Source organism: Coloeus monedula (genome assembly GCF_965178545.1).
Source record: "Coloeus monedula genome assembly, chromosome: 5".
Lineage (NCBI taxonomy): Eukaryota > Metazoa > Chordata > Aves > Passeriformes > Corvidae > Coloeus > Coloeus monedula.
Genome location: NC_138785.1, coordinates 798,382 through 823,167, shown reverse-complemented (window position 1 = coordinate 823,167; position 24,786 = coordinate 798,382). Strand labels below are relative to the sequence as shown.

General features: G+C 47.4%; 1 protein-coding gene across 2 annotated transcripts in view; it reads left to right on the top strand.

The window, feature by feature from the left end:
* The first annotated feature begins 354 nt into the window (after positions 1-354).
* SLC4A4 (solute carrier family 4 member 4) overlaps positions 355-24,786 on the top strand; it is a 115,304-nt gene continuing 90,872 nt past the window's right edge. The window contains exons 1-2 of one of the 2 annotated variants that reach the window (XM_082282371.1): positions 355-495; positions 19,148-19,221. In XM_082282371.1, coding sequence (XP_082138497.1) covers positions 19,149-19,221 — 73 coding nt within the window. In that variant the 5' untranslated portion in view covers positions 355-495; position 19,148. Of the gene's footprint in view, positions 496-19,147; positions 19,222-24,786 lie in introns of those variants that run through there. The other variant, XM_082282370.1, reaches the window with a different exon arrangement.

Genomic DNA, 24,786 nt, shown 5'->3' with positions numbered 1-24,786 from the left:
TGGCCACGGCCAGGGCCACTCGCAGCCGGCGGGGGTGGGTCCCGCGGCCGCCCCTGCCCTCCAGCTTCGGCCGTGGAAATGCGCACCTGCCCCGTCGGGGCTCGGAGCTCGGAGCTCGGGGCGGGGAACCGCAGCCCCGGCCCTCAGACTCCTCCTCCGGGCTCCCCGCCCCGGGCCCCGTGACGCCGAGCGGCGGCCGGGGATGGGATGGGACGGGACGGGCCGAGATGGGAGCGGGTGAGGGGACGGCCGAGCCCGCCGGCGGCTTTAAATGCGGGCCGGGCCGGCGCCGCCAGCACAGCCGCGCCGTTCGCTCGGGCTGCCGCGGGTGCTCACCCACACGGACACGGACACGGAGGGGCAGGTGTAGGGCCGCCGCCATGCCCCACTGAGCCCGCCAGCAGCCCGTCCGCAGCGCCCGCCCGCCGCCCCGGCTGCCCCGCAGCCCCCGCCCGCCGCCAAGCTGGAGGAACGCCGCAAGCCCGAGCCCCGGAGGTGAGTGAGCTGGAGCGGGGGTGGAAACGCCGGGGTACGCTTCTCCTTCCTCGGTGTCTTTTTCGGTGCCCAGCTCTGCCGGAGCCAACTTTAAAAACGCTTTTTGGTTTTTGCGAACTTTTTTTACCGTTTCATTTCATCTTCAGTGAGTTGTTAGCAGCCGCTGAATAGGCAGCCTCGTCTTTCCCAGGTTTCCAGTTTTCCACCTGGTATATGGTCGTACGGAGTGTTTTTTTAATCCAAGACCAGCTCTTTGGTGTTTGTTTGCCTTTTCTGTGCTTCCTGCGAAGCGCTGCCATTCAGAGCAAGAGCACACGGGCAAACGAGGATTTAACCATCTTTAGGCTTGTTCCTTTTCGTTTACCATGTTAGTTATTAATGGATTTTTCTTTTGTTCGGAGCTCATCCCTTTAGCACTCCCGTTCAGGAGGAGCGTGTGGGTGTGCAGGGAGCTCCCACGACGTGGAAAAAGGCACCGGGCTCTCCCAGGAGAGCGGGGATCGGAGCGCGCCGCGGGAGCTCCGTGGAGTCGTTCCGCAAAGCCGCTTCTGTTAGTAAAGTTGGATGCGTAAGGACCAAGGTCGGGCCCTGGGGCAGATCCGAGCAGTAGCAGCTCTGTCGGAGAACTGCTCCATGTACTATATATACGTACTTGCTCCTTTTGTGTCAGAGGGGTGCAGTTACTGTGCATCTGAACGTGACTTTGTGCGTGTGCTCCCAGCTGCTTAGGGGCTTTGTTCTGGTTGTTCCTATAATGTACATATTTTCTGTTTAAAAAAAAAAAAAAAAGAAAAGAAACTTTACTAGTTGGATTTAACAAAATGTGCAGAGTTGTATGTTGTGTGTGGGACAGAATATGCTGCTAAGTGCTGGTGTGTTAGGCTGCAGAAATACACCTAGTTCTTACTTTGGTTGAGATCAGTAGGAAACTGTGCATAAAGAGCAAGATACAGAGGCCCCCGACCAAAGCAACTGTCAGGCTCCCAAACCCCAGCAACTATTGAATGAGAGACTTCATTTTGCGCTTACAATTTCCAGTCCTGTGCCAAATGATGAAACGGGACTGTTTGCGTCTCTGCTCGCTCAGAGCATGTACATGAGCTGATCTGTCCTAGTCCGTGCCCTTCCTTTCCTGAGCTGCCATTCCGTGCTCAAAGACTTTTTCTGGTGACTCCTGGATTGGATGATGGAACAGTTAGTTTTGCAAAGCCTGGTTTCAGCTGGTGATTTTAGCTCTCATCAACTTCACCTGCTGGTGAGGGTCAGTGGGATTCGAAGGGCAAATGCTAGTGCAATCTGCTAGTGCAGGGATGCTTCTTCAGCTTCCTAGGAAGGAAACACAGACTTTCAAGTTCAAAAAAAATAGGAGGATTTGCATGTAACTTATCCTTTGCTCCTGCTGAGCATGAATTTCACATTTTTAAAAGCAGTGGCTAGACTTTAGGAAGCTACATTCCCATGATTTCAAGTGACTGGCAACATAGAGCAGTGACTGCTGACCTTGGATGAGTGGGGAGCAAGGTGTGGTGGTGGGGTGAGAAGGAATTATGGATTTTTTTTTTTTCCTTTTCCTTTTTCTGCTTTTTCCAGCTACGGGGAGGAGGGATGAAGCTTTCGTTTGTGTGCACAGGGCATTCCTGGCAAGGTAACACCCTGCACTCATCCGGTCTGCTCCAAGCAAGGTCCGGCAGGATTTTTTGCAGCTCAGAGCGGTGCAGGGTTTTCCCTTAAACTTCTGTGTTACGATTTTAAAACTTGAAACTCCTCTGCAGCCAGAAAACAGCCTCATGTACTGGCACTGTCTTGTGGTATCACTTGTAGCAGGTTTTTAAAAGGAGCTTTTAAAATGCAGTGGGTGTAGGGTAAATGCTTCGTTTACCGATGTCTTACGCTGATAAGAAAAGGTTGAATTTATGCACAAAGTGCTGTTCAAAGAAAAACATCCCCATGAGAAGGAAAAATCTATAACTCCTTTTGTTTTCAGATCTGCCTTCTTATCAGAGAGGGTGGAAGAGCTGAGTATGTCTCTGGCTGAAGGTTTTCTAATGCTGTCACCCTGGACAGCTGTAATAAATAATGAGCTGGAAAGTGTTTTGGGTAAGGTTGTGAAGGAAAATTGCTGCGTGAGAGAGTAAAGAGAAAACCTGTCCTTATTATTCTGCCAGTAAGTGTGCAAACAGCTATTTGGAGTTGGAGGTGCTGGCTTGCCAGAAAGATGCTGTCGCAAAGGCAGGGTGTTGCTTTGAGAAAGCATATACTGGGGGAAATGTGCTGTTTTGGGAGGTGGGTGCCCAAAAATGGGCCCTGTGGGTATGGCAAGTGATGCTCCTGTGTGCATACATGCCATCTGTTAGTGCAGATTTGCTAGTAACCCGATTTCTCTTCTTTAATTTAATGTTTTGGGTTTTATGCCATGACGTTGTTATATGCATCCGTATCAAAATAGCGTGGCTTGTACTGGTTTGCACTCCAATTCCTTCCTATGGGCTGGGAGCACCGGAGGACTTGGAAGGAGGGTTTGAAGGTACCTTGTTGCAAACAGCGTTCACGGCGCTCCAGCTCCGGTGCTGCGGCACCGCTCAGTCCCTCAGTGCTGCCGAGATGCCTCCGTGGCTCCAGTGCGAGAGCATCCTTGTCACGCTCCAGCGATCCGCCTCGCATGTATTTTCTGTGTGCATTAGGTTTAGAATTTGAACTCCTGCTTTGAGCAAATTAAAAGGGTTCTGGTAACTCCTCGTTCCAAGTCAATTAGCTGCTTCCGGCTTCAAATCCACTTAGAAGGCTCAGAAGGGGGGGGAGTGCTCTTTAAAAACCCAGTAAGAGCAGTTTATGGTTAATATTGATAAAGGAGCGCGTCTCTGTGTCATTGTGCTGCGTCTGGTGGAAGGAAAGCTTCTCTTTTGTGATTCCTCAAAACATAGGGACTTGGATGGGGAGGCAGAGGTCTTCCTCTTAACTCTGTTAAGAAAGCTCTTCGCTGTGTGGCTTGAAATCAAAATACAGCCATAAAATGGTCAAGGTTGCAGTGAATTCCCACAGCCACTCAAAGCAAAGCTTCTTCCCCCCTGCCCTTGAACTTTGAGTCACTGTAGCATCTCGTTTCTCCTGAGTTTGCTCAGGATTGTGCGCAGTGTGTGGCAGGTACGCTTTTTATTGCTGTTGGACAGTGTCAAAGACAATTACTGCACCCATAATTGGGTGATAAAACAGTGTGTGGTATAAGTAAAAAGCTGCAGAGCTCTTGTTTTTCAGTGGCCTAGTCACATTAACTGAAGAGATAAAAATGTCTTTGAATCACTGTCCCGCAATTATGAGTCTTTCACATAAGGAACATATTTGAACTTGCCACAGGGACTGTCAGTGTGGTGAAGTTGCATGGAGATCTATGAGAAATTTGAAAAGCAGAGAAAATTGCATCTCAGTTCTAGGTGTTCAGTTTGATTTGGAACAGTGGATTTCTGTCCAAATTGAATAGGCACGTAGATCCATGCTGTTGGAGTATGGCTGAGCATTCTGAGCACAGCAGAGGAAATTGCAAATGGCCCTGGTTTTACCTGATTTTCTCACCAGAAGGATCAGAAGAGCTGATTCCATGTCACCAATATCAGAATCCTTTGAATTTGTGGCACAAAGGAACTTTCAGTATCTGAATTCCAGAAACGTGTGCCCTTAGGAGACCTCATTCTGCTGGTAAAGTAAAACAGAGACTGAGGGGGGGATTTAAAATAGATTAATTATTTATATATAAAAATATGTGTGGAGAGAGAGAATATGGCTGATCTATATATTTACTACTCCGAAGGAAATCCATTTAGTGGGGAAAGAGAATTTTCCAGGTGTTTCAAATCCTAACTGTATTATAGAATTACCTCTACAGGCGACCAGGATCGTATTTCTGTTTTGCTACCATGTAATAAATACTTGCTAAATACTCTGTATTAATTCTGTCTTGAAATAAGCCTTAATTGTCTTTCCATAAGTATTGATCCGTACTTCTGGCATCCGAAAGTGAGTTGAAGAACTTGGTGGTAGGAATTGTTCTGTGACTTCTTTTGAGACTGAGGATTACTCAAATCACTTCATTCTGTTATTAATGATAATTATAAAGGCTATTTCATTTTATTCTAATTATAATTAGTAATATATTATTATTAATTATACACTTATATATAATATATAAATCATACAGAACTATGGGACCATGGTGGGAATGGTTACCTCTTCTTTGGACCGCTGCAAGGTGACTGCTGCTCATCTGTGAAGTTAATGAAACAGGCTGATATTTGATGTGATTGTTCCCCAAGGGAGATTGAATTTTACTTCCTTTTCCAAGTTATCAGAATGAGCCGGTGTTACTCAAGAAGTCCTGGTGGGTTTGCATGTCCAAGAGATTTTTGCCTTTTTTCACTTAGGATTTATTCCTGTGGTGTGTTCTGTCTTTTTCTGCTACTTTTTCTGAGCGAAACATGCGAACGCTTTGATTTTGATGACTGTGCAGATGTGTAGTCTGAAGTCAAAGGCGACAATGGACGTCTTGTGTGCCAGCTACTCATCTTTACTAAAATTTTTCAGTTTTCTCTATTTTGTACAGTAGGTGCAGAAACAGAGCTTGTGTCTCTTTTTCAATGGTGTGTGCAACTTGAAGATTCTGGTATTTTCCCCTTAAGGTTTTTTTAATCAATTTTTGCTTCATTTTAATTGCACCTTGAAGGTTTGCTCAACTCATTTCAACTCTTAACCTTGAACAGAAGGTTGCAAAAGTTAACTGCTTTTATTGTACCGGTGACTGTATAACACTTCAGACACATTGTCAGCCCTTCGACGTAAGCGTTAAAGGTCTTTTCATCAAGGCTGCCGAATATGAGATTGTTTAGAATGAAGCTGCGAAATAGTTGCTCAGTAGCTCAAGGAAAAGTGGGATTTGAGCACATCAAACCTGTCTGTTGCACTGGAATTGAAGTATATTTCTTATACACAGGAACTGGACCTACTCATTTTGCTTAGGTCTCAGAGGTGGCAAACGTGGTCATCCTGAAGCGGATGTTACCTAAATTCATGTTATATTTGTCTAGTATGAGCTCACTTCCCTGGCTGACACTTTGTGCATTCAGCAGACACAGAGCACGGCTCAAGACAGCAGCCTTGTTCCACAGAGCTGCCTGTATGTCCTTCTGGGCAGGAACAATCATCCCCAGGGAAAAATAGATGGGGCTTTGTTCTCATGTGTCCCCAGCAAAGCTCCGTTCCAGAGCCTTGATGGCACAGCAAGCCAGTGTGTGGTGCCATGGAAGTGTTCTGCATCCACTGTTCGACATCTCATGATCTCTTAGGTGAGCAGTAACGGGGCTGGAGCAGTATTGTCCCAGCAGAAGGGTTAATGTGGCATTCCATAGAAGCAGTGCCGGACGTGTTTGTAGTGCTGATGATGGAGTACCAGTGCAGCAAGAAAGGTTGGAAATGTGGAGCTGTTGCCTTAGTCCCACAAAACACTTCAGCACAGGTGACTTCTGGCCTCGAGGCAGTTCAACTCATTGGCCTTTAAGGCCATGCTGAAGTGCCGTGCTGGGGTGAGTCCTGCATGAGTAGTTCCACTGGCACGAACGGAAGAAATGCGTGCTGAGATAGGACAGTGTGTGGGGAGAATTCATCAAGTGGGGCCAGAGGGGTGCAGGGACAAAGTCTAGATTGCAGCCATGAGCTGCTTGCAGGGTGGGGTTGGAAATCAATGAAAGACCAGTGCAAAGTCTTGAGTGCATCTTTGATAGGCACTCAAAGGGTGGTGTTGGAGGCTGTAGAATAGAATATTGATTTAGAGTAGAATTGGAACGAACCTACAGCCATCATTTGTCCACCTGCCTAGCTTGTCTTTTCAGTCCCAGTTCACCTGTTGGATGACATCACTGAATTTTTTTGAAAAAATACCTTGAATAGATATTGAAATGCTCTCTGTTTCAGAGTGGGTTTGTGTCTCTGTTGTGTTATTGGCACATCACCGGAATGTGCATGGTAAGGAGATTGGGGTTGCCTAAGAGCAAGAACTGCTTCTACCGGAATGTGATATATGCAATGATTCCCTGTAACTGTGTGAATGCTTCTCACTCGGGATAGAAGAGTATTCTTCTCCCTTTTAATCAACGGTGAATGATCAATTTCTATACCGAAGCTGGGCTTCAGAAGGAAAGGCAGACTGTCTCCTGTGCTGTACACCTCCCGTGCCATTCAAGCTTGGAGAAGGCCTTATGTTGTAGATTGGACTTTCCTGTGCCTGGGGAAGAGGTTTTGCACTGTGCCTGACAAGGCGGGTGTGCGACTGCAGCCATGGCACTCTGGAGGGTTCTGGCTTGTACGTAGGACCTTGCTGATCTTTGGGTCTGTTGGGTTCTGTGTGGTCACCTTGGCAGTGCTCTGAAGTTCAGCCTGAGAGCCTGCTAGCATGGAAGGAATGTGAGCAAGCCTGGGCTCGAGCATGGGCTTAGGCCTGTGCTTTGTTGGCAAGGCAAGCCCAGGCGCCTTTCCTCGGCTGCTGTGGGCACGGAGCTCCAGCCAGGATGCTCTGACTGCTCAGCTTCATGGTTTATTCCTATTTGCAGTATAACTTGAAGGAGTGGGCATGTAACTGCCATCCTTGTACTGTAACTTAACCTGGGATGCACACTCTGAACAAAACAATGAAACGGCAGGAATTGCTGCAAAAGGAAGACCTCCATATTTCCGAAGTTTTCCTTGGATCACGGATCTCTTCCCTTTGCCAGGAATACAGTGTATAAATTTAGTTGGAAGGGAATATGCTGCAAAACAACCCTGTGAAAAGACCCCCGACCGTGTCTTCCGGTGTCAGAATCCTCTCTAGAGACTGAGTAAAGGGAGATCGTATCTCCAGCTCTTAAAATAATTACTCAAATTAAAGATCAGGCTAGAAGAGCCCAGTTCACTGAACATTAACTATGCAACTTAATTTGTTAAAAAGCATTGAAAAAACAACTTAAGCTCATCATGCTCAAAATGTCTGTCCCAGCAAGTAACCTGGATGTCCCCTGAATCTTCAGAAATGTGGGAGTGCAGAGATTCCTGTGAACTCTAAAAGTTTCTGTAATAACTTTTCTACGAATGAAGCCACAGTTCTTGAACGAACCTGTTTCTGCCTTTTTAATTCTAAATGATGCCTAGGACATCTTTGCATTAAATATTCCTGGTCCAGTAATGCCTTGGGTTGCCAACAGCTCTGCTTTCCTGGAAAGGCTTGACTTGTGACTTCGTGAAGGTACCTGTGGGTTTTTGTGGAGAGGTCAGTTCAGTTCTGGATGTTATCCTTAACTTGTAATTCTCAGAAATATCTATGGAGTCTTGAACTGTGGTATCAGCCCAACTTTTCTGGCTCTGTTCCCAGACCAGTCATTCCGCTTAACAATACAAAAATGCAAGATAATGGACGCAGATAACTGGGATTTAATATTACCATAGCCCATTTCCCGTTTACCTTTAAACAGCCGTGTTGCAATTAGATGCTGGGCATAAAGCCGTTCTTTGTTAACAGGTGTCTCCAAGAAATGTGTGACTAATGACTGTGTCTGGGTTCAGCCATGGTGGCCCTGACAGCTTAAAAAAGGAGCGCAAAAGCTGCTTTATCCTGTTACGCTTTTGTGAATATCTGTTACCACAGCAAACCATTTCAAGCCTGTTACAGAAAGTTGTTTTCCCAAGGCTTCTTCTGAAAGAATGGCTGCCTCCAGTGTTTTAGGCACATGCATGTGGAAAAGAGGATGAAAGCAGCTGGTGGGTGATTGACACGAGCTGTGAGATGCTCCAGCATGACCTCATGCACAGGCACTGATGCTTCAAGGTGTACCTGCTGCAGCATGGGCCTGGCCAGATACTTCGAGATGTACCTTCTCCAGCCTGGAGTGATCCTTCAAGGTGTCATCCACAGGTCACAGCCCATGGACTCAAGTTCCATTGGAGTTCCACCCTCCCCAGGAGCGCAGTAGCCCTGTGCTGGCCCCCCGCCAGCCTGGGCACGCTGTCATTGCTGTAATCAGAGCATTCCCAGGCCCAGCGGAGCAGCCTGATAAGCACCACGGTGAGCACTGAAAGCAAAAGGCACCCCTGACGAGGCACCGCATGCAGCCAGGCAAGCGTGCCCATGGCAAGACAAGAGCCTGCTGATCAGTATCCATGGAGCTATGACAGCTATACATTCCACCTAGCACGTTCCAATCAAATCTGCCGTTATTTTGAACCCGTTGTGCCCTGTATTGACGCCAAAAAGGACTGTCCTGACTTAACCTCAGCCGGCAACCAAGCACCGCACCACTGCTTGCTCACTCCCACAGCAGTAACTAAAACATTCGTGAATTCCCACCACTGTTTCCAGCACAAATCCAAACCGTAGCCCCCTACTTGATACTGAGAAGAAAATTATCTGTACCCTAGACAAAGTAGCACAGCGTGTTATATCAGCTGTGGTTCTTGAGGATGCCTCTGAGTTTATAGTTCCTAAAACAGAAGTAGCAACTCTTGCTTTATACAGAGTTCTGGAAGAAGAGGAAATAGAATGTGGGACCTATAAAATATTTTTTATAGCGCTTGCTCATGTTAAAATGCTATGGCTTGAAACCCTAATGGGTAAAAGGCTGAGTTGTACAGGAACATGGGAAATATGAAGAGAATATTTGAGGAATGCCTGGGAAGTTCATGTTTATGGGCTAATGATCTGGGAGTCAGAAGGAGCCAACTGCCATGCAGGGAGAGGAGCTCGTTCCAGTGACATACTTGTGTAAATGGTGGTAGAGGAGGCTGAGTAGCCTTCCTCGGGTAAAGGAAGATGCAAGTGATCTTAATATTTTAGGTTTTCTCTCTCCAGAAGAAGGATTTTTTTCCTGAAGCAGATGAAATTTTCCGGATGTTGTCTGAAAGAAAGACTGATGCTAATATCTCATTTTCTCTTCTCTTGCAGAAGTCTGCTTGGTCTTCTGTCCAAGCTCAGTAGTCATTATACTGGTGTTCAGGTTACTCGGGAGGACACAGGACATCCTGCAACAGTGCTGCTTATCAGCATCAGTGTGTTCCTACCAGTTTTGTCCCGCAAATTGTTCTTCCGGACAACATTGATGGGTCACAAGGAAGGAGTTCAGAAGAAGTGGCTGTGAGCACTTTCGGGCAAGAAATTACTTTTCAGCTCTCGGGTTGTTTTCTTCACAGTCTTGTTTTAGGCTGATATGAATAAGTCTATTTTGAGCTGCCCTTAAATGGATGTCACATAGAGGACAGTCTTGTTAAAACTTGGGAGTTGCCTGCTCAGCAGTTGGGTTCTGCGCTCTTGGCTGTGGTTGGAGGATACAGTAAATCCAGCTTTAGGGCACCGAGAACTAAATTAAGAACCTGACTCTCCCATGGAGCAAAATGCCAGTCCAGCAGCAAACGCATTTTGCTGGTGAGGTGAGTTGAGCATTGCTAAGTGGACTGCCTTTATGCAGGATCATGCATTGTCTGCTCATACCACTCTGCTTTTATGCTGCATCATGTTCCTCCTGTTGGAGCTGGTGTCCTGGTGAAGGAACCCGTATCCCTCCATCCGCTGACTAATGCTGTGAGAATGTGATCATGTGCCCCCGCCTGCTCTGGGCCAGACTCTTATTAATGACTAATTGGTCTGCAGGGCTGAGTGGAAAGATCACGGGCTCGGCCTGCTCTTCGCTGGCATCACGCGCCCAAGTTGAGGTGTCAAATGGGTTGCCACGAGGCATTGCTCTCACGAGCTGAGCGCATGGAAGGGCAAGGGGCACCTGAAGGTGGTGCTTTGCTCCATGCTCCAGTCACCTGTTCCCTAGAAGTGTACAAAATCTCCCTTTGCTTTCTCTGCCGGCGCTGTCATGCGTATGGCTGTGTGGATGAGCTCTCTGTGGGCTAGTGGCCATGGCAGTGTGGTTTCCCCGGACTGCGTTCTATCCCAGTGGCTGTCGGTGCTCTGGAACAGCTGTTTGCTACCAACCTGCCCCTTTGATACCATGTGAAATTTTGAGGAGCACAAGTTTTTCTGCCTGTGGGTATAAGTCTGGTTAGTGGTAGCCAGGGGCCACACGTACATGACGTTGTCTCAACAGCCTGATCACAGCCCCCAGAAGGCACAGCAAATGCTCTCCCAGAGCAGGATCTGTGGCCATGTGGAAGGGAATTGTCACTTGCAGTTGTGTTTCTGCTTAGTGATCCTCGTGGGTGTCACTTGTGAGGCACCTGTATCCTTCTGGCTCTGTGGCTTGTGCTGGCGTAATCGGTGTTTTGCTGAGCGCTTGGCACTTTTGGGAGACAGAATGGCTACCCAGGTCCGTGCTGCTCTGGGCTGTGACTGACTCTCTTCTGACTGGAGGTTAAATTGGTGGAAGTGATGAAATTTTTTTTTTGGTTTAGTCTCAAGTTATAAAAGAACTTGGTTTTGCATTTCACTCCCCTCTCTCCTCTTCTATCAGGAAATGTTCCTTTATCTTCAGTAAACTTCCATTGGCTTGTGGTTCTGTGTTTTTGGGGGTGTTTTCGTGGTTTTTTTGTATTGTTTTTTTTTGTTTTTTCTGGGTTTTGGTTTTTTCTTTTTTTTTTCTTCTCAGTGCAGTCAGTGAAGGCAAGAGGGGCGTTCAGTTTGAAATCTGGCTGTTTGCATTTCTGGCTCTCAGATCTGCATTAGTTTTGAGTGACTATTATTGAATTAGAATTTGATGCATGCACCAGGACCAGTGCCAGTGACCTTCTTCAGCAGAGATTTTGTCTCATCACCCCAGGGAATGGTCGCTATAAAGTCTTCTAGATGAGCAGTTGGCACTCAAGTGAGGATGAGGTCCAAAGCCCACTGGTTTTTTTGCTTGTCTAATATTTTTGGAGTTCTTTCTTCTGCCTGAGTCTTGTGTGTGTGCTGGCATTTGGTTCGGATGGCTTTGCCCTTCTGTTTTAGTTTTACAGCTGTGTGCTCTGACCATACTCCTTTGAAGGTGAACTCAAGTGGTATCGCATCCCTTCTTTCTTTGAAGCAGCTGCTCCAACATGGAAGAATTGCAGTTTTACAGAGACTGTCATCTAGTAACCAGGTAGAGTTTGCAGAATTTGCGGATAAGTACGCTTTGAGAGGTTCCCGCTTGTGTAACGCCATGCGAGTGGTTAAGCAGATTCCCAAAATCATCCATGTTAAAAATATCCTTTATGCTGGATTATGTTTTTGAAACCAGCATATTGTGAATCCACGTATCGCTTCAGAATGCCAAGAACTGGATCAGAAATGCTGTGCCTGCACTCTGGGAAGTGCTGAGAGTGCATTAGCTCCCTTGGCTGCTTCAGATATGTCCAAAATGTTTTATACAACCAGGCTTTCTGCCTCTGCCAGCTAGAGCTCAGGTCTGGATTGTGCTGCATCGAGTCTTACTCGTCCTTCTTGCAGTAGGAAGCCAGCACACGCTCTGTACTCATGTTACCATCAGTGGCCCAGAGCTTCGTGATGCTTTTAGAGGGGCTTCAGTGTTTCGGAGGTGGTTGGGAAGGTGGTGGTGGGACAATGTGCAGCTCTAGGAGTTGCGCATTTGAAGGTATGAAGCCTGAGGAAAGGGAAAAGCTCCAAACTGTAATTAACAGAGGTGAAATAAGCTGTGAGCTGGTCACACACATTTTGTGTGTGGTGTGATTGCTATGGAGAACTTTCCGCCCCAAAGCAGTCACAGGAGAGGACAAGTGTGGGAGCTAGCTGCTTGCTGGGAAGCCAGGATTGAGCGTGCCGGATTGTTTTCCCTGGAGAAAAGCAGCCCTGGGCGAGTGGTGCCAGTGGTGTGCTGCCCCACCCCTCATTGTACACACTGCCTGTTCCTCTGCTCAAGTGGGAAATGGACTTAAACCCAGCACCGCCCATTCCTGATAGCTCTTTTCTTTTAGACGCAGGACCAAACTGCCCACTCTAACGTCCTCATTATACTTGGGAATCTGCCTCAGGATCAGGCTTCTCATGCCTTGCTTTTGGCGGTTCTGGGTGGGCAGTATGCAGCAGGTGCTGGAAAGATTTCCTGCACTTGCTATTTCTTTGTCCAGGTTTCTCTATAGGCGTATCCAGATCTCTTGTACTTTGAAAGTTGTGTGCTGAGCTGATGTAAAACACACACTTGAAACGTTGCAGTTGCTTCTTAGCCCTTGGTACCTGCTCCTGTGACACAGCACACTTAGTCACAGATCCCTCAAAAAGAGCTCTTACCGGATGCTGGAGCAAGGAGCAGCTACTCTATAAACCAGCAGTGGTTTCAAACAGACACACAGTCAAGTAAGAAGCTGCCTTTAAGGCATGAAACTGTAACAAAAATATTGCAGGACATGACATTGTCACGGTAATAAATAGCCAAAAATAGATCAGATGCCACAGGCTGGCTTGAAATAATAATTTTTAGGAAAAATCCACTGCTGCTTATGAGTTGAAAACCTGATGCCGCTCTGCCTCTAGCGAAAGCTTTTTTTTGTGATTTATATTTCATCTGTTGCAGAAAACAAAGCTACAAAAATGTCTGGTTTATGTTATCCTCAAACAGATGTACTCATAATATTTGCAGTCCAGAATCACTTCTTCCTGTGGATTCATCTCATTTGATTCCATCTCACAAAGCTCCTGCGGAAGTGCAAGCTCAAATTCCTTGCAGGGTGTCTCTGTACCTTTTCCCGGCTGTAGCTACATGACATATAGCAGATGGATTTGGAATGTGTCAGGAGCCAGGTGCTCAGCAGCAGAGGTTCACCCTGTCCTGGAAGAGGGGCTTGCACTGAGATTCTGTAGTTCTCAAATGAAGCTGGAGTGCAATGCAGCCTACTCCTTGCTGAGTCCACAGTTTCAGCTCCATGGTTTCCTTGAAGAGAAGGAAATGAAACCAAAGAGGCAGCTGACTTTATCAGTTTTTATAGTCATGACATTTTATGGTAAGTCATTTAATCATAATGAAGCAGAGGCTTCAACTGTTACACCTGCCGCACGTCCAGTGCCAGTGTTCCCCTTGTATTTCCCTGTGTTTTGATAGTGTTACTTTGTTGTTTGTGCAGAAGAAAGCTGCATCTTCATTCACTCCTAATTGCTTTTCCTAGTAGTTACTTCATCTTTGGAACATACCCAACTTCAAGAGTTCTTCCGAAGTTGTTGGAGATCAAAATTGAAATCCAAATGATGGGACTTATTTTGCCATCATGAATTCAAATTATTCTTATCTTGGTTTCAGGAAGGTGCTCTCATAGACTTCACCTGTGAGTTGTGATAAACATTTAGAGTTCTTGACGTTCCAGTCTGTAAGAGTTTTTGAAAACAAGATTTAGTCAAGAACTGAGATTCGTATTTAAATCCTGTCATGGGACTTAATTTCAATCCCTGAGAACACCTCTGTAGAGGGAAACATTTCACCTAACGAGATGACTGAATTGGGAATTTATTTGGTTTATAAATATTACAGTGCAAGTTCTTTGTGTGCAAAGCAGAGGGTTCTGTCCTGCTTTGCTCTGGGTGAGTACAGCCTTTTGCTGAGAAAGCTTGTAAATAAATGCTGCTTTAGAGCTGACAGGGGAAAATGCATCCAGGATAAATTTGGCAACATGTTCCAGAAGTGCATCTACCAGGCTGTGCTGAGTATAGTCAGGAGCTCTTCTTTTCTCTGTGACAGAGCCCATATGCAAGTATGTGAGGAAACCAAAACACATCAGGACCCTAAAAAGGAGTCCGTCGAATTTAGTCTGTTCATTCGCGCATTTGTGTATGGGCTGTGAGAGCATCAGTGGGGACCAAGTCTCCTTCCTGGTTTCCTGTTTACTTGGCCACTACAATAGCAGTGTCTGAATGCTTCACAGGTTGCAGAGAGAAGAAATAATGTTATCTCTGTCTCCCCGAAGCCCGCTGACAGAAGCAGCCTGTTTGGCTTGCTGACTCATTCCTTTTGGGATGCTCATACATGTACCCACACACACTTGGCATCTAACCTGGGTGGCTTGGTGAGGGCAGTGGGTGTAGCTGACAGGGAAGCCTTTGGTGGCTCTTCTCTCTGCTCAGGTCCAGGTCCCATCTGTGTTGATCCATCTGTAGTTGAAGGTTGGATGATGCTGGTTGTCACAAGTAGTGTTGGTTACACCTGTGGGGAGCGGTGTGGGGTTGTGGGTGTTTCCTACCAGAACAAGTCTCCCTCCCCTTTTGTGTTTGGGAGGTATGTGGTGAGGGGGAGCGGTATGTGGTGGATTCAGGGGTAAACCCTGTGGGATTTGGGACCTGCCAAACAGCTCAGCCCGCGATGCCCTGTGCACCGTTTGCTTGGGTTTGTCTGTTCTCCCACAGCATCCCCATCCATGCCTTCCCACTCCGCTTTGTCCATGGCAGTTTTCTGAGGGAAAGTCTTGACAGGTCACTGGTGCTGTGCTCTGTGAAGCAGAAAGGGTGGTTGGTTGTGCACACTCAGGAAGATTTTACTTCCCTTGCCTTTCCTGGGAGAGTGGACAGCTTCCCCGCACCTGCCTGGCAGAACTGTGGTGCAGCAGCTGCTGTGTGGCACGGCTGGGCAGGCACCCGTGGGCTGGCAGCTCCAACTGATCCATCGGGAGCCCTGCTGCCGGCACTGCTGCTCTGTGACCTGGAGTTCTCCCTCCTCCCTCAGCCCTTCACCCACTCCTCGCCCCAGCTCATTTGGTTGCTCTTTAATGTGACTTTCACACGGCTCTGTGTTATGCTGCTCCAGTTACGGAACTGGCTCAGTTTCTTTTTCCTTGTGCAGTTCAGAGTGTGCTGGAATTTCTTCCTGATTGCAAAAGCCGTTGGAAGTGGGCAGAATCGTAAAAGCTTATCAGTGAGCAGTAACTCTCCCCTCTGGCTCCGCAGCTCTGTTACGCATTTATTCACTCCGGCGAGTTGTAACTCTGTGCAACATCTCGTGTTGCCACATCAGTCCTTCTTTATTTACCCCAAACACCACTTTCCCTCTCTCCTCAGTCTCCCAAGTTTCACGGCTCCGGAGCTGAGCAGCCGGGCGGTGGCAGCACTCCATCTCCTGGGGGAGCTGGCTGCCGGCCTCCGCCTGGAGTAGCACCAGGAATGCAAACTCCGAGGTTACTTGCTGCTTTACACCACCTGGAAGATGCAGTTCAAGTGTTTGGTGCTGCAGCCAGAGACCTGCAGGAAGCATTCATGATGTGATGGGTGGAACAGATGCTGGCGGATGAGTGCAGCCATTAGGAAGTCCGGGATCCCTGCTAGTACTAAATTGGTCTTGTTCTTTCCGGGTAGCCGGGCAGAATATTTCTGTGAGCTGTATCTGCCGGTGCTTTGCAGGCAGAGCAGAGTTGCTGCTGGCCGTGTGTGACTCTTGTTCAAATTCTATTGACACATAACATCATTTCTAAAAATGTTTGGCACTGATCTAATCATTGGCCCAGAAAGGCCAGTTACTCAAGCAGTTCATGTTTTTTCACTGGAGCATATTCTGTCAGATTCTGTCAGACACCGAAAATAGAAACCCAATATTTTTAAATTTTTTTTTTTTTTTAGGTTTGTTTCCAAAATGTTGCAGCAGCAGTCACGAGAGTGTGGATCTAGATGAGAAGTGCCTGAAAATCCCTTTACCTTCCAACAAGGAGCTCGTAAACCAGGCTTAACTGAAGGCACATCTCTTTTCAGAGGCCCTAAAATTATTTCCATCCTTTCTTCTCCCCAGTCCATGTGTGTCTTCATGGAATAGTGACAGTACATGGTCTTGTGGCAGTGCTTCACTAACAGGAGTCTGCCAGCTTTCTGCCCCTGAAGACTCAAGGGAAGATTTTCTTGTAGTTTCCTGTGACTTTTTATTTTCTTTGTAATTTCTGCAACTCCCATTTCATGGTATTTGAAAAATTCCTGGGGGCTGAAATAGTTTCCCTGTGCAAATTGGTAAAGGATGTTTTCTTGCTAGATTTTGGCCCACAGAAATCCAGTGGTAATCTGAGAAGGGCAGAAAAGACCAAATCAAGGGAGGTGGTGCTTGGAGTCTAATCACTAAACTCCTGCGGATTAGAGCCAGGGCGCTGTGCCAAGACGACCCAAGCTCTATTCCTGGCTCTTTAAACCCCCCAGTTCCCTCGGATACACATATCAGGGAAAGCATCAGCCTTGCTGATCAGTTTTCCAGCCCTCTGGAGCTAAAAAGCGTGGCTGTTCAATGTGCTAAACCTGTTCCAGGCTGGCAAGGTGGTGTTCCTGAGAGCGTGGGGGCCATTCCCACTGCTGTGGGGTCATGCTTGGGAGGATGCTCTGCTGTCATGGGGAGGTTGAGTAGACCTTTTACCAAGGGGATGGCAACTGGTGAATTTTTGGCACCATATCCCTTGCCGGCAGTAGAAACTGCTCCCTTCCTTTCCCTTACTCCACTCTACTGCACTGTTGCTTCTCAGTTGCTCCATGCCTGGACTGATGCTGCCTAGGCTGTGGGAACTGGCCTTGGGACACGGTTTTACACAGGGCTGTGGGACACACAGGTGTGTTACACATCTGCACGTGTGTGGGTGCTCAGAGTGGAGCTGAATGCCAGGATAAGTACAGACTTCACGGAGGAATAAAGCTCCTGTGGTTTGTGTTTGGTCTGGAAATCCAGTCCCATCTGTTCCAGATGTTTCCAGTTGTGTTTATAGCAAGGAGCTACTGTGCTGCTTTGCAGGAAAAAATAATTTAAAAAACATGGGGTTGTGCCTTCACAACCATTGCAAACAGGCAAGGGTATCCATGGAGTATGTTCCCTTCTGTTGCCTTAGAAAAGATGTGTAAATAGTCTTGAATAATTTAATGAAGAGCCGGAGCTTTCAGGGGAGGCTGGTGTGTGCCTGAGTGCTGCCTTGGTGTGCTGTGCTGGCAAGGAGCACGTCCCACCCCTCTGCACCCGGCAGCAGCTGCTTGGGGAATGGCACCTTTCCTAGGTCAGGGAAATTTCTGCTTCAAATCCTCTGGCTCTTGGAATTCAGGCAGAAACAGCCTGTGCGAAGGAGGAGCTGGCTTCGGACTAGACCTAAGCTTGGGAGTCAGTGCTCACAGACGTTTCTGGGTACGGTGTTTTATTTTTCACTGCCATCCAATAATCCAAATGAAAAATGTGTATTTCCATATGCTTTGGTACTGTGTTTGAATCTGACCTATTTTTCTTCATTGTTTTTATCTGCGACATGTTTGAGACTTGTTCTGGGAGTTGAGCTGTGGACTAAGAGCCAAGGATGAGGCCACTTGTGGGTTAGTAAAGGTGCTTGAGGTGGAGGAAAACTTGGCAGAGGTGGGAGAATGGCTGCTGTGGTACTGCTTTCATGAAATGGGACTCTGGTACTTCCTTTTGTGGCTGAGTTTTGTTTTTTATTTTCTAGTTAGATAGCCAGGCATTGGGATGCAAGGTAAACGCCCTAAGGCATTCTGATTCCTTGGTATTAATTTGTACAGTATTTATACCCTCCTGAATTTGAACATTTCTTTAAGATAATCTGTAAGTGTTTGCTGCTGCTGCTCTCAGAGGATCTTGAATGGAAGCAATATGGATGGGAAGAAGTTTTGAAGGCCTGAACTCTGAACTGAGTTCATCCCTATTCCACTGAGGGAATATAAGGAAAAGGTGTTGTTTTATGTCTGATTCTTGGTACAAAACAGGTTACCAGCTCGGTCCCAGTTGTATTAGGATAGAAAGCTCCCGTGGCGACTGCCCAATGGTGAGCAGCAAATGTGTACTTAGCCTCTAAGGAGATTATTTAACACAGTTCCAATTTCGTTTATTATTATTATTTTATTATTTTTGTATTTGCTTGTCAAGAGTGGATTTGCAGATGTACCATGTACCCTCGGAACACAGGCAGGGTCTGATTTTGTGGAGGAAGCACAGCAGCAGGAGTTCTGGGCAGCTCTGCGGAAGCACGGTGATGGCAGAAGCATGGAATTAGGAGTCTCTGCTGTCCACGGAGGCAGATCAGAGGTGGAGAGAAAAGGGGAGGGGAAGGACAGCAACTACTAAAACCCTTCCCCAAATGGATGAATGAAGGGGTGACACACATAAATGACTGCTGTGATGATCTGACTTACTGTAGCTCGGTCTCGGGATAATCCTCATATGTCAGATTTCTGTAAGGCCAACATGTGACACAAAGCCGGGCTCCCAGCAGACAAGTGTGCTGTGCTGGTATTAGGGGCTGGCCAGAGCCCGGGCTGTGTGTCCGTGTGGGGTGTGCCTGCTCGCCTCCCTGCGCGGCTCGGCCGCTGCCGCCCGCTGGGACAGCTTCAAAGGCAAACTGGAATCCCACAAGCCCTTGACTATTGCATAGACAGCCCCAAGCCTGCCCGTGTGGCTGTACTTTCTGGAAAAAAGAGAAGGGGGGAAAAAAAGGCAGACGCAAGAAACAGGAAAGCCCCCAAAGACTTGTAGCTGGGATTACCTTGTTCACACCTGTCACCACTGATGTCCTCTCAAGGTCAGAATTCGAGCTACGTGAGGCCAGCTTAAAGCAAACGCCATGTGAACAGAGCTCTATGAAGGAACAGCAGGCACTGGAAGGAGGACAGGAGTGCCCACAGGAACATGAACAACAGCTTGCAAGTTAACCTGCCCAGGACTTGGGCTGGTTCAAACAGCTCACTCCAGGAGAAGTCTGAGCATTCCTTTTTTCTTTTCTATTACTATAGGATGGAGGACGAGGCGGTACTGGATAGAGGGGCTTCCTTCCTTAAACATGTATGTGATGAAGAAGAAGTGGAAGGTAAGAGACTTGGACTGCTGGGGAGGAGGGGTGCCTTTGCTTTGGTGTTCGTATGTAGGAGGGGCACAGTCGGAGGGCAGAGAAACGGGGTGCCTTTGGTTTGCCCAGTACTTCATCCTAAAATTGACTGAAATGTGGGTAGGCTTGGTCGGGGTGGAAGTGACTTTTTAGAGAAATCCTCTATTTCAGTTCAGGAGCGAACGTTGCTGCGTGCTGCTGGCAGCACGCTTCCACTTTCCCCAAAGTTGTGTTTGCTGTGTCTTGCATAATGGCTGTGAAACACCAGAGCTGTTTGCTTTGCTTTCCTCTACGAATAGAGTTTTGGCAATGCTTGCCTATCCTTGCTGCAGTTGTGAGCGTGGAAATATGGAGGCAGGTGGAGAAGCCAAGTGGAAAAACCAGCAGAATTTGTACCAAGTGTCAGGGGGCACGTAAGGCGGGAAGTGAACATTTGCCTGGGTTATCCTTTGTGCTTGGGAGGCATAAAGAGAAGGGTTTTCCCTTGGAGGAGAACTTCTTAACAGAGAAAACAGTTTCTTCACTTTATAGGGAAAGAGTAGACTCCTTTGGAAGTGTTTTTGTTTTCTCTCTAACTAAAAATGTTGTGAAATCCCAAAAGTAAAAGGAATTTAAAGACGTTTACTTCAAGCTTGTTCCTGGAAAGTGATGAAGGTGATAGGAGTGAATTAATCACAGCAAATTCTCTTTTTCTGGGGATTGATTGTCTGTGGGCTTGATAAACTAGTGGGGGCAAAGGAGGAGAGAGCAGGATAGGATACGACTGTACTGAGAAGGGAGAGGATTTCACCTTGCAGCACTATCCTTCCCCTCCCGACTTCAGGGTGTAATTTTATTCTAACTTTTTTATTTGCGAACAAATGCCTGTGGCTTTTCAGTTGAAAATGCTTTGAAAGGTGTAGGGTTACAGCCATGTCGTTGTCACCGGTAATGGACAGGAAAGGATCCAGCAGTAGGAGAGAAAATAATCTCTTAAAAGAGGAGTTAGAACACTTCCAGCAAACCAAGCCAGTCCTTTCCGCAAAAAACCTAGTGTTTTCTTCCTCTCTGGGATAAAGTAATCTGTTCTCAGCCACTATAAATCATCATGTTGGGTTTAATGAGGCTATTTGCTGTCTGCAGGGTCGGGTTTGTATTAGCCTTTTGCTTGTGGAATAATTGACACTTTGGCGTAGCAGAAACTTTTGAGAAGGGAGAGAGAGAGGATATTTTTTATGTTTTATTGTCTTAAATGTTGCCATGTGCTGTTTTGATTTGCAATGGCCATGCGTGATGCTCCAGGAATATGATGCAAGTGATTGGTGGTGATGAGCACGGGAGGGTCCTTTTGACTGTCTGCAGGGCATGTGGTTACTGCTTTAAGTAATATTTGTGGCTGTGGTGTGTTTATATCCTTTGTTCCAATGTAGATATCCTCATTTGGTTTAGTTGGGCTAACAGACCAGTTGCAGCTCATCTCACTGGGGGAAGGAGGAGAGGAGGTGAAACAAGTGCTTCTAGTTGTACACGTCAAGCTTCTGGAGCTGGAGCTGCTCAGCTGAGCCTCCAGAGAGCCCTGGAGCTGTGTAGCTAGCTTATTCCCTCGGGGATGCTAAAGGCAGCTCTGTGATTCCTGCCAGGCTCCTGGGAGCGGCCCAGCTAAATCACTCAAGGATCCAAGGCTGTGGCATCTGTCAGGGTCACAGGGCACGTATGGTGCATGGATGGGTCCGTCAGGGAGCCGCTTCTCAGCCGCTCCGCTCTCCGCAGTGGGACAGCCCGGAATTCTTGGCGTGCCTAGCAAATCTGGGGCACTGCTGCAGTGCCAGTAAGCATTAAAGGCATTGGCGCTTTGAAGAGATCTTATTTGTCTCCACGTTTCCAGCCTCAGTGATTCTGTGGTTCTCTGCGTGTCCTCAGCTACATCTGTCTCTCCACAGCGATCCGTGCACTTAGTGTGTGTGTGTGTCCAACGTGTGTCCCGGGTGCAGTCATGGTCTGCATGTGTGGGATGAACTGTACACTCACAGAGTGGCTTGGGTTGGAACTGGTCTTAAAGCCTATCCACTTCCAACCCCCTGCCATGGGCTGGGACCCCTTCCACTAGACCAGGTTGCTCCAAGCCCTGTCCAACATTTCCAGGGAAGGGGCAGCCACAGCTTCTCTGGGCAGCCTGTGCCAGGGCCTCCCCACCCTTGCAGGGAAGAATTTCCTCCCAGTATGTAATCTAACCTTGCCCTCTGTCAGTTTAAGATCCAGGGGGAGGGCTAAAACATCAGCTAAAAATCCATCCATCCACAGGAATCATCCCATCTCAGTGCCCCAGGGACATCTTCATGCCCTCAGCAGTTCCAGTCCTGGATTTAATGCCATGAACCTCCAAGTCTCCCAAGCGATCCTGTGTGTCCCACTCCTGATGGGGAGGGGGATTCCAACTGGAGTGGGCAAATCCTCCTTCATATGTCTGTTGGAGAGCATCCAAAGGAGGCCTAAGAGATGGTGAAGGATGGAGAGGAAGTCAAATGAGCAGTGGCTGAGGTGACTTGAGAAGAGGAGACTGAGGTCAGACCTTTGGCTGGCATTTGGTGCAGATGCTTTTAAGTCCCTGTTAGATTCCTGCACTTCCAGTGGGGTGTTTTAAAGGAGGAGAGCGTCTGTCAAGAGACTTGGAGCTGTTAGCTCTGAAGTGCCCTCCATTACTTCCCCACCTTCATGCTATGGTTACAACTGTCTTCTCTTACAGGCTGGCAGGGACTGCATCCTCTGGAGAAGGAGGTAACAGTGGAGGGAACTGTAACCTCCAGGTGTGTGTTATTTTTCTGCTAGTTTTTATTTTTAGCCTACTTTTACAAGGAAGCAACATACATGCCCTAAAGCTGTTTGCCTCTCTTGCCTTTTCTTTCCGTTCTTCTCCCAATTATTTCTTTTGCAGTCAATATTGATCGAATTTCTCAGGAAGGCTCTTCATTCACAAAAGTGTGCAGAGAGGAGATTGTTTCTTTCCCTTCTATGAGGGGAAGGGCAGCTGTAACTTTTATCAACCTTTAGTTGTAACTCAGGGATTCCCTGGCAGCAGGAGTTAGCAGGAGACAATAGGAAACCTCTCCAGCAGAGCATTATAATAGGCTTCAGAACCAAGCTGCTTTTGCTGCTTCTTAAGTTGCTTCGAGTTCAAAGAGGTGAAGACAGAATTTTGAAGGTGTCGCTCTGAGCATCCCTCTTTGGCAGGTTCTTTGGGAGAAGAGAGGAACATCCTTTGCTTTGGCAGTGATGCCCACAGGTTATGTCTGTGGCACGGAGATAGCAGCTCTGCACAACCACGTCACCCACTAATTTGATTATGTAGTGGTGCAGGGGAGAGGGAAGGACTTGGCTTTTTAAGGAGGGGTAAAAACAGGCATTTCTGGTCAGGAAGGCATTGAGACATTTTCAGGGTGGGACGGTTGTCCCTTGTGCCCTCGCTGAGTAAATGTAACGTTAACAGAAACCGTACATACCTGACAGAAATATGTCCCTTGGGCCTGCTTCCAGGGATTGTTTAGTCCGTCTCTCAGGTGGCACCTCACCCTGGTCCTACAGTGGAATGTGTCGCTGTGATATCAGCTGTTGACATTTGAAAATAACTCCCTTCCAGCTCCTCCCTGCTGCCTGTCTCCGTGAGAGGGCTAGGTGATGGATTTGGTGTATGTTAGTTAGGAGCAGTTGCTTGGCTGGAGGGTCCCAGAAGTGTGACCCGGTGAGACAAGGGATCTGCCTGGGTCTAGGGCAGAGCCTGAGGGAAAGCAAGTGCAAGTTGGTTTTCTTGGGGGAAGTCAGGAAGAGGCACTGCCCTGAGCTGTGCCAGAGGACCCTTCCCATTCATTTAGAGCACTGCACGTTCCTTTCCTTGAAGGTAACGCCGTGCTGCTGTAATGCCCCTGTGAGGAGTGCTGGTATGTGTGACATAAACAGATTACTTAAGAACTGATTTTGCAAGAGGGGAAAAGTAAAGCTCCACCTTATCCTGAGAGATAAGGTATTCTTGGCTCTCTGAGTGGAACTTCCCCCAGGCTTGCTGCTACTCTGACTTCGTGGTGGGGTGGAGGATGCTGGATTTCAAGTCTGACAACTCCACTGCAAAGCCTGAGGAGCACACCGGCTCCATTTGTTAGGAAATGGGGAGCAGCACACCTGTCCTGCCTTCCAAATGATGGGCAAAGTAAAGGTTTTGATAGCACCTCTCAGCACTGCTGTAGGAGTGAATTCAGGAGAAGATGCTGTTAGGGCAAACTTTTTCTGGATCCTGTTTTCATTGTGGCATTTACTGTTGTGCTGCTAACTCTGCAGAGAGGCTAACCCAGGGATTTTGTAACAATGTTCCCTAACTACTTGTTCCATTTTAGCACTTTTCCTCCTCCTTGCTTTCTATTCTCAACCCGGTTGTGTCATTGCACTTTGCTGGTAGAAAGCTGTGTGATGCCATAAGCCCAAGATTAGTCCTTGATGGTTAGATCAATGAGGAGAGAGGTTAAAAGGGCAGAGATAACTGTGAACATCTTTACCTGTATTAACAGCAGCCTGACAGTGGGAGAAATGAGCTGTATTTGCCCATTTACTTTGATTTCTTTTTCTCCTCTCATTCCTGCCATCTGTTTTTGATCTGTGACTGTAAGCAGGCCCTCCTCCATTTTCAGAAGTAACAAGATGACCTGCTTAATATCAGAGTCTTTAATTGCTTCTAAAATAAATATGATTAAAAAATAAATCAGGTAAAATCTGATCACAGAATGTGATCATTAATATTCTTTGGTACCTTTAATTTGCATGTAGAGACAAACCAGGCTGTGTTTTGCTTCAGTAAAACTGAACTGGGCTTTACTCCTGCAAAAGCCAAAGAAGACTCAGAAGACTCAGGCAGTACCTTTGTGCTCTCTTTCCATGCAGCAGCTGGCACAACTGTCCTGTGGGGTTGCTGAGGTCCTGGCAAAGGTTGCCCACAGAAGCTGTGGCTGCCCCGTCCCTGGAAGTGTTCATATCCAGGTTGGATGGGGCTTGGAACAACCTGCTGTAGTGGAAGGTATCCCAGCCCATGGCAGGGGCTGGAACTGGATGAACTTCAAGGTCCCTTCTGACCCAAACCATTCCATGATTCTATGAACTTGGGAATGGCAGGCAGACGTTGGGACCCAATGCCGCTCCACACAGCTAAGTAAAAACAAGACGAATGGTTTGGATCTTCCCAGCTTTGAAACACCATGATGAAAGATTTCAGGTCTTCAGATCCTTTCCTCTCCAGCTGTAATTCCCCATGGAATCTCACTTTTCAGGAGAGTGCTGACTCTTTGCAGCATCCAGCAGGTCATTGCATGGAATATCGTTCTGGTCACTGCCTCTGTCTTTCCTCTGCTGTCAGGAATCAGCGTTAGCTCTGAGGTTGCTGGGTTGCATGAAGAGGTTTTTGATGCCCGCCTACTCCATGCTCGGTGAGAAAAGCTGCAGTCTGAGTTCAGAGGGTGATAAACTGGCTTTACATAAGGCAGCGATAAGCTGGCTGTGCAGGCAGGAGAAGTGGAGAAAACCTTGTAAGAG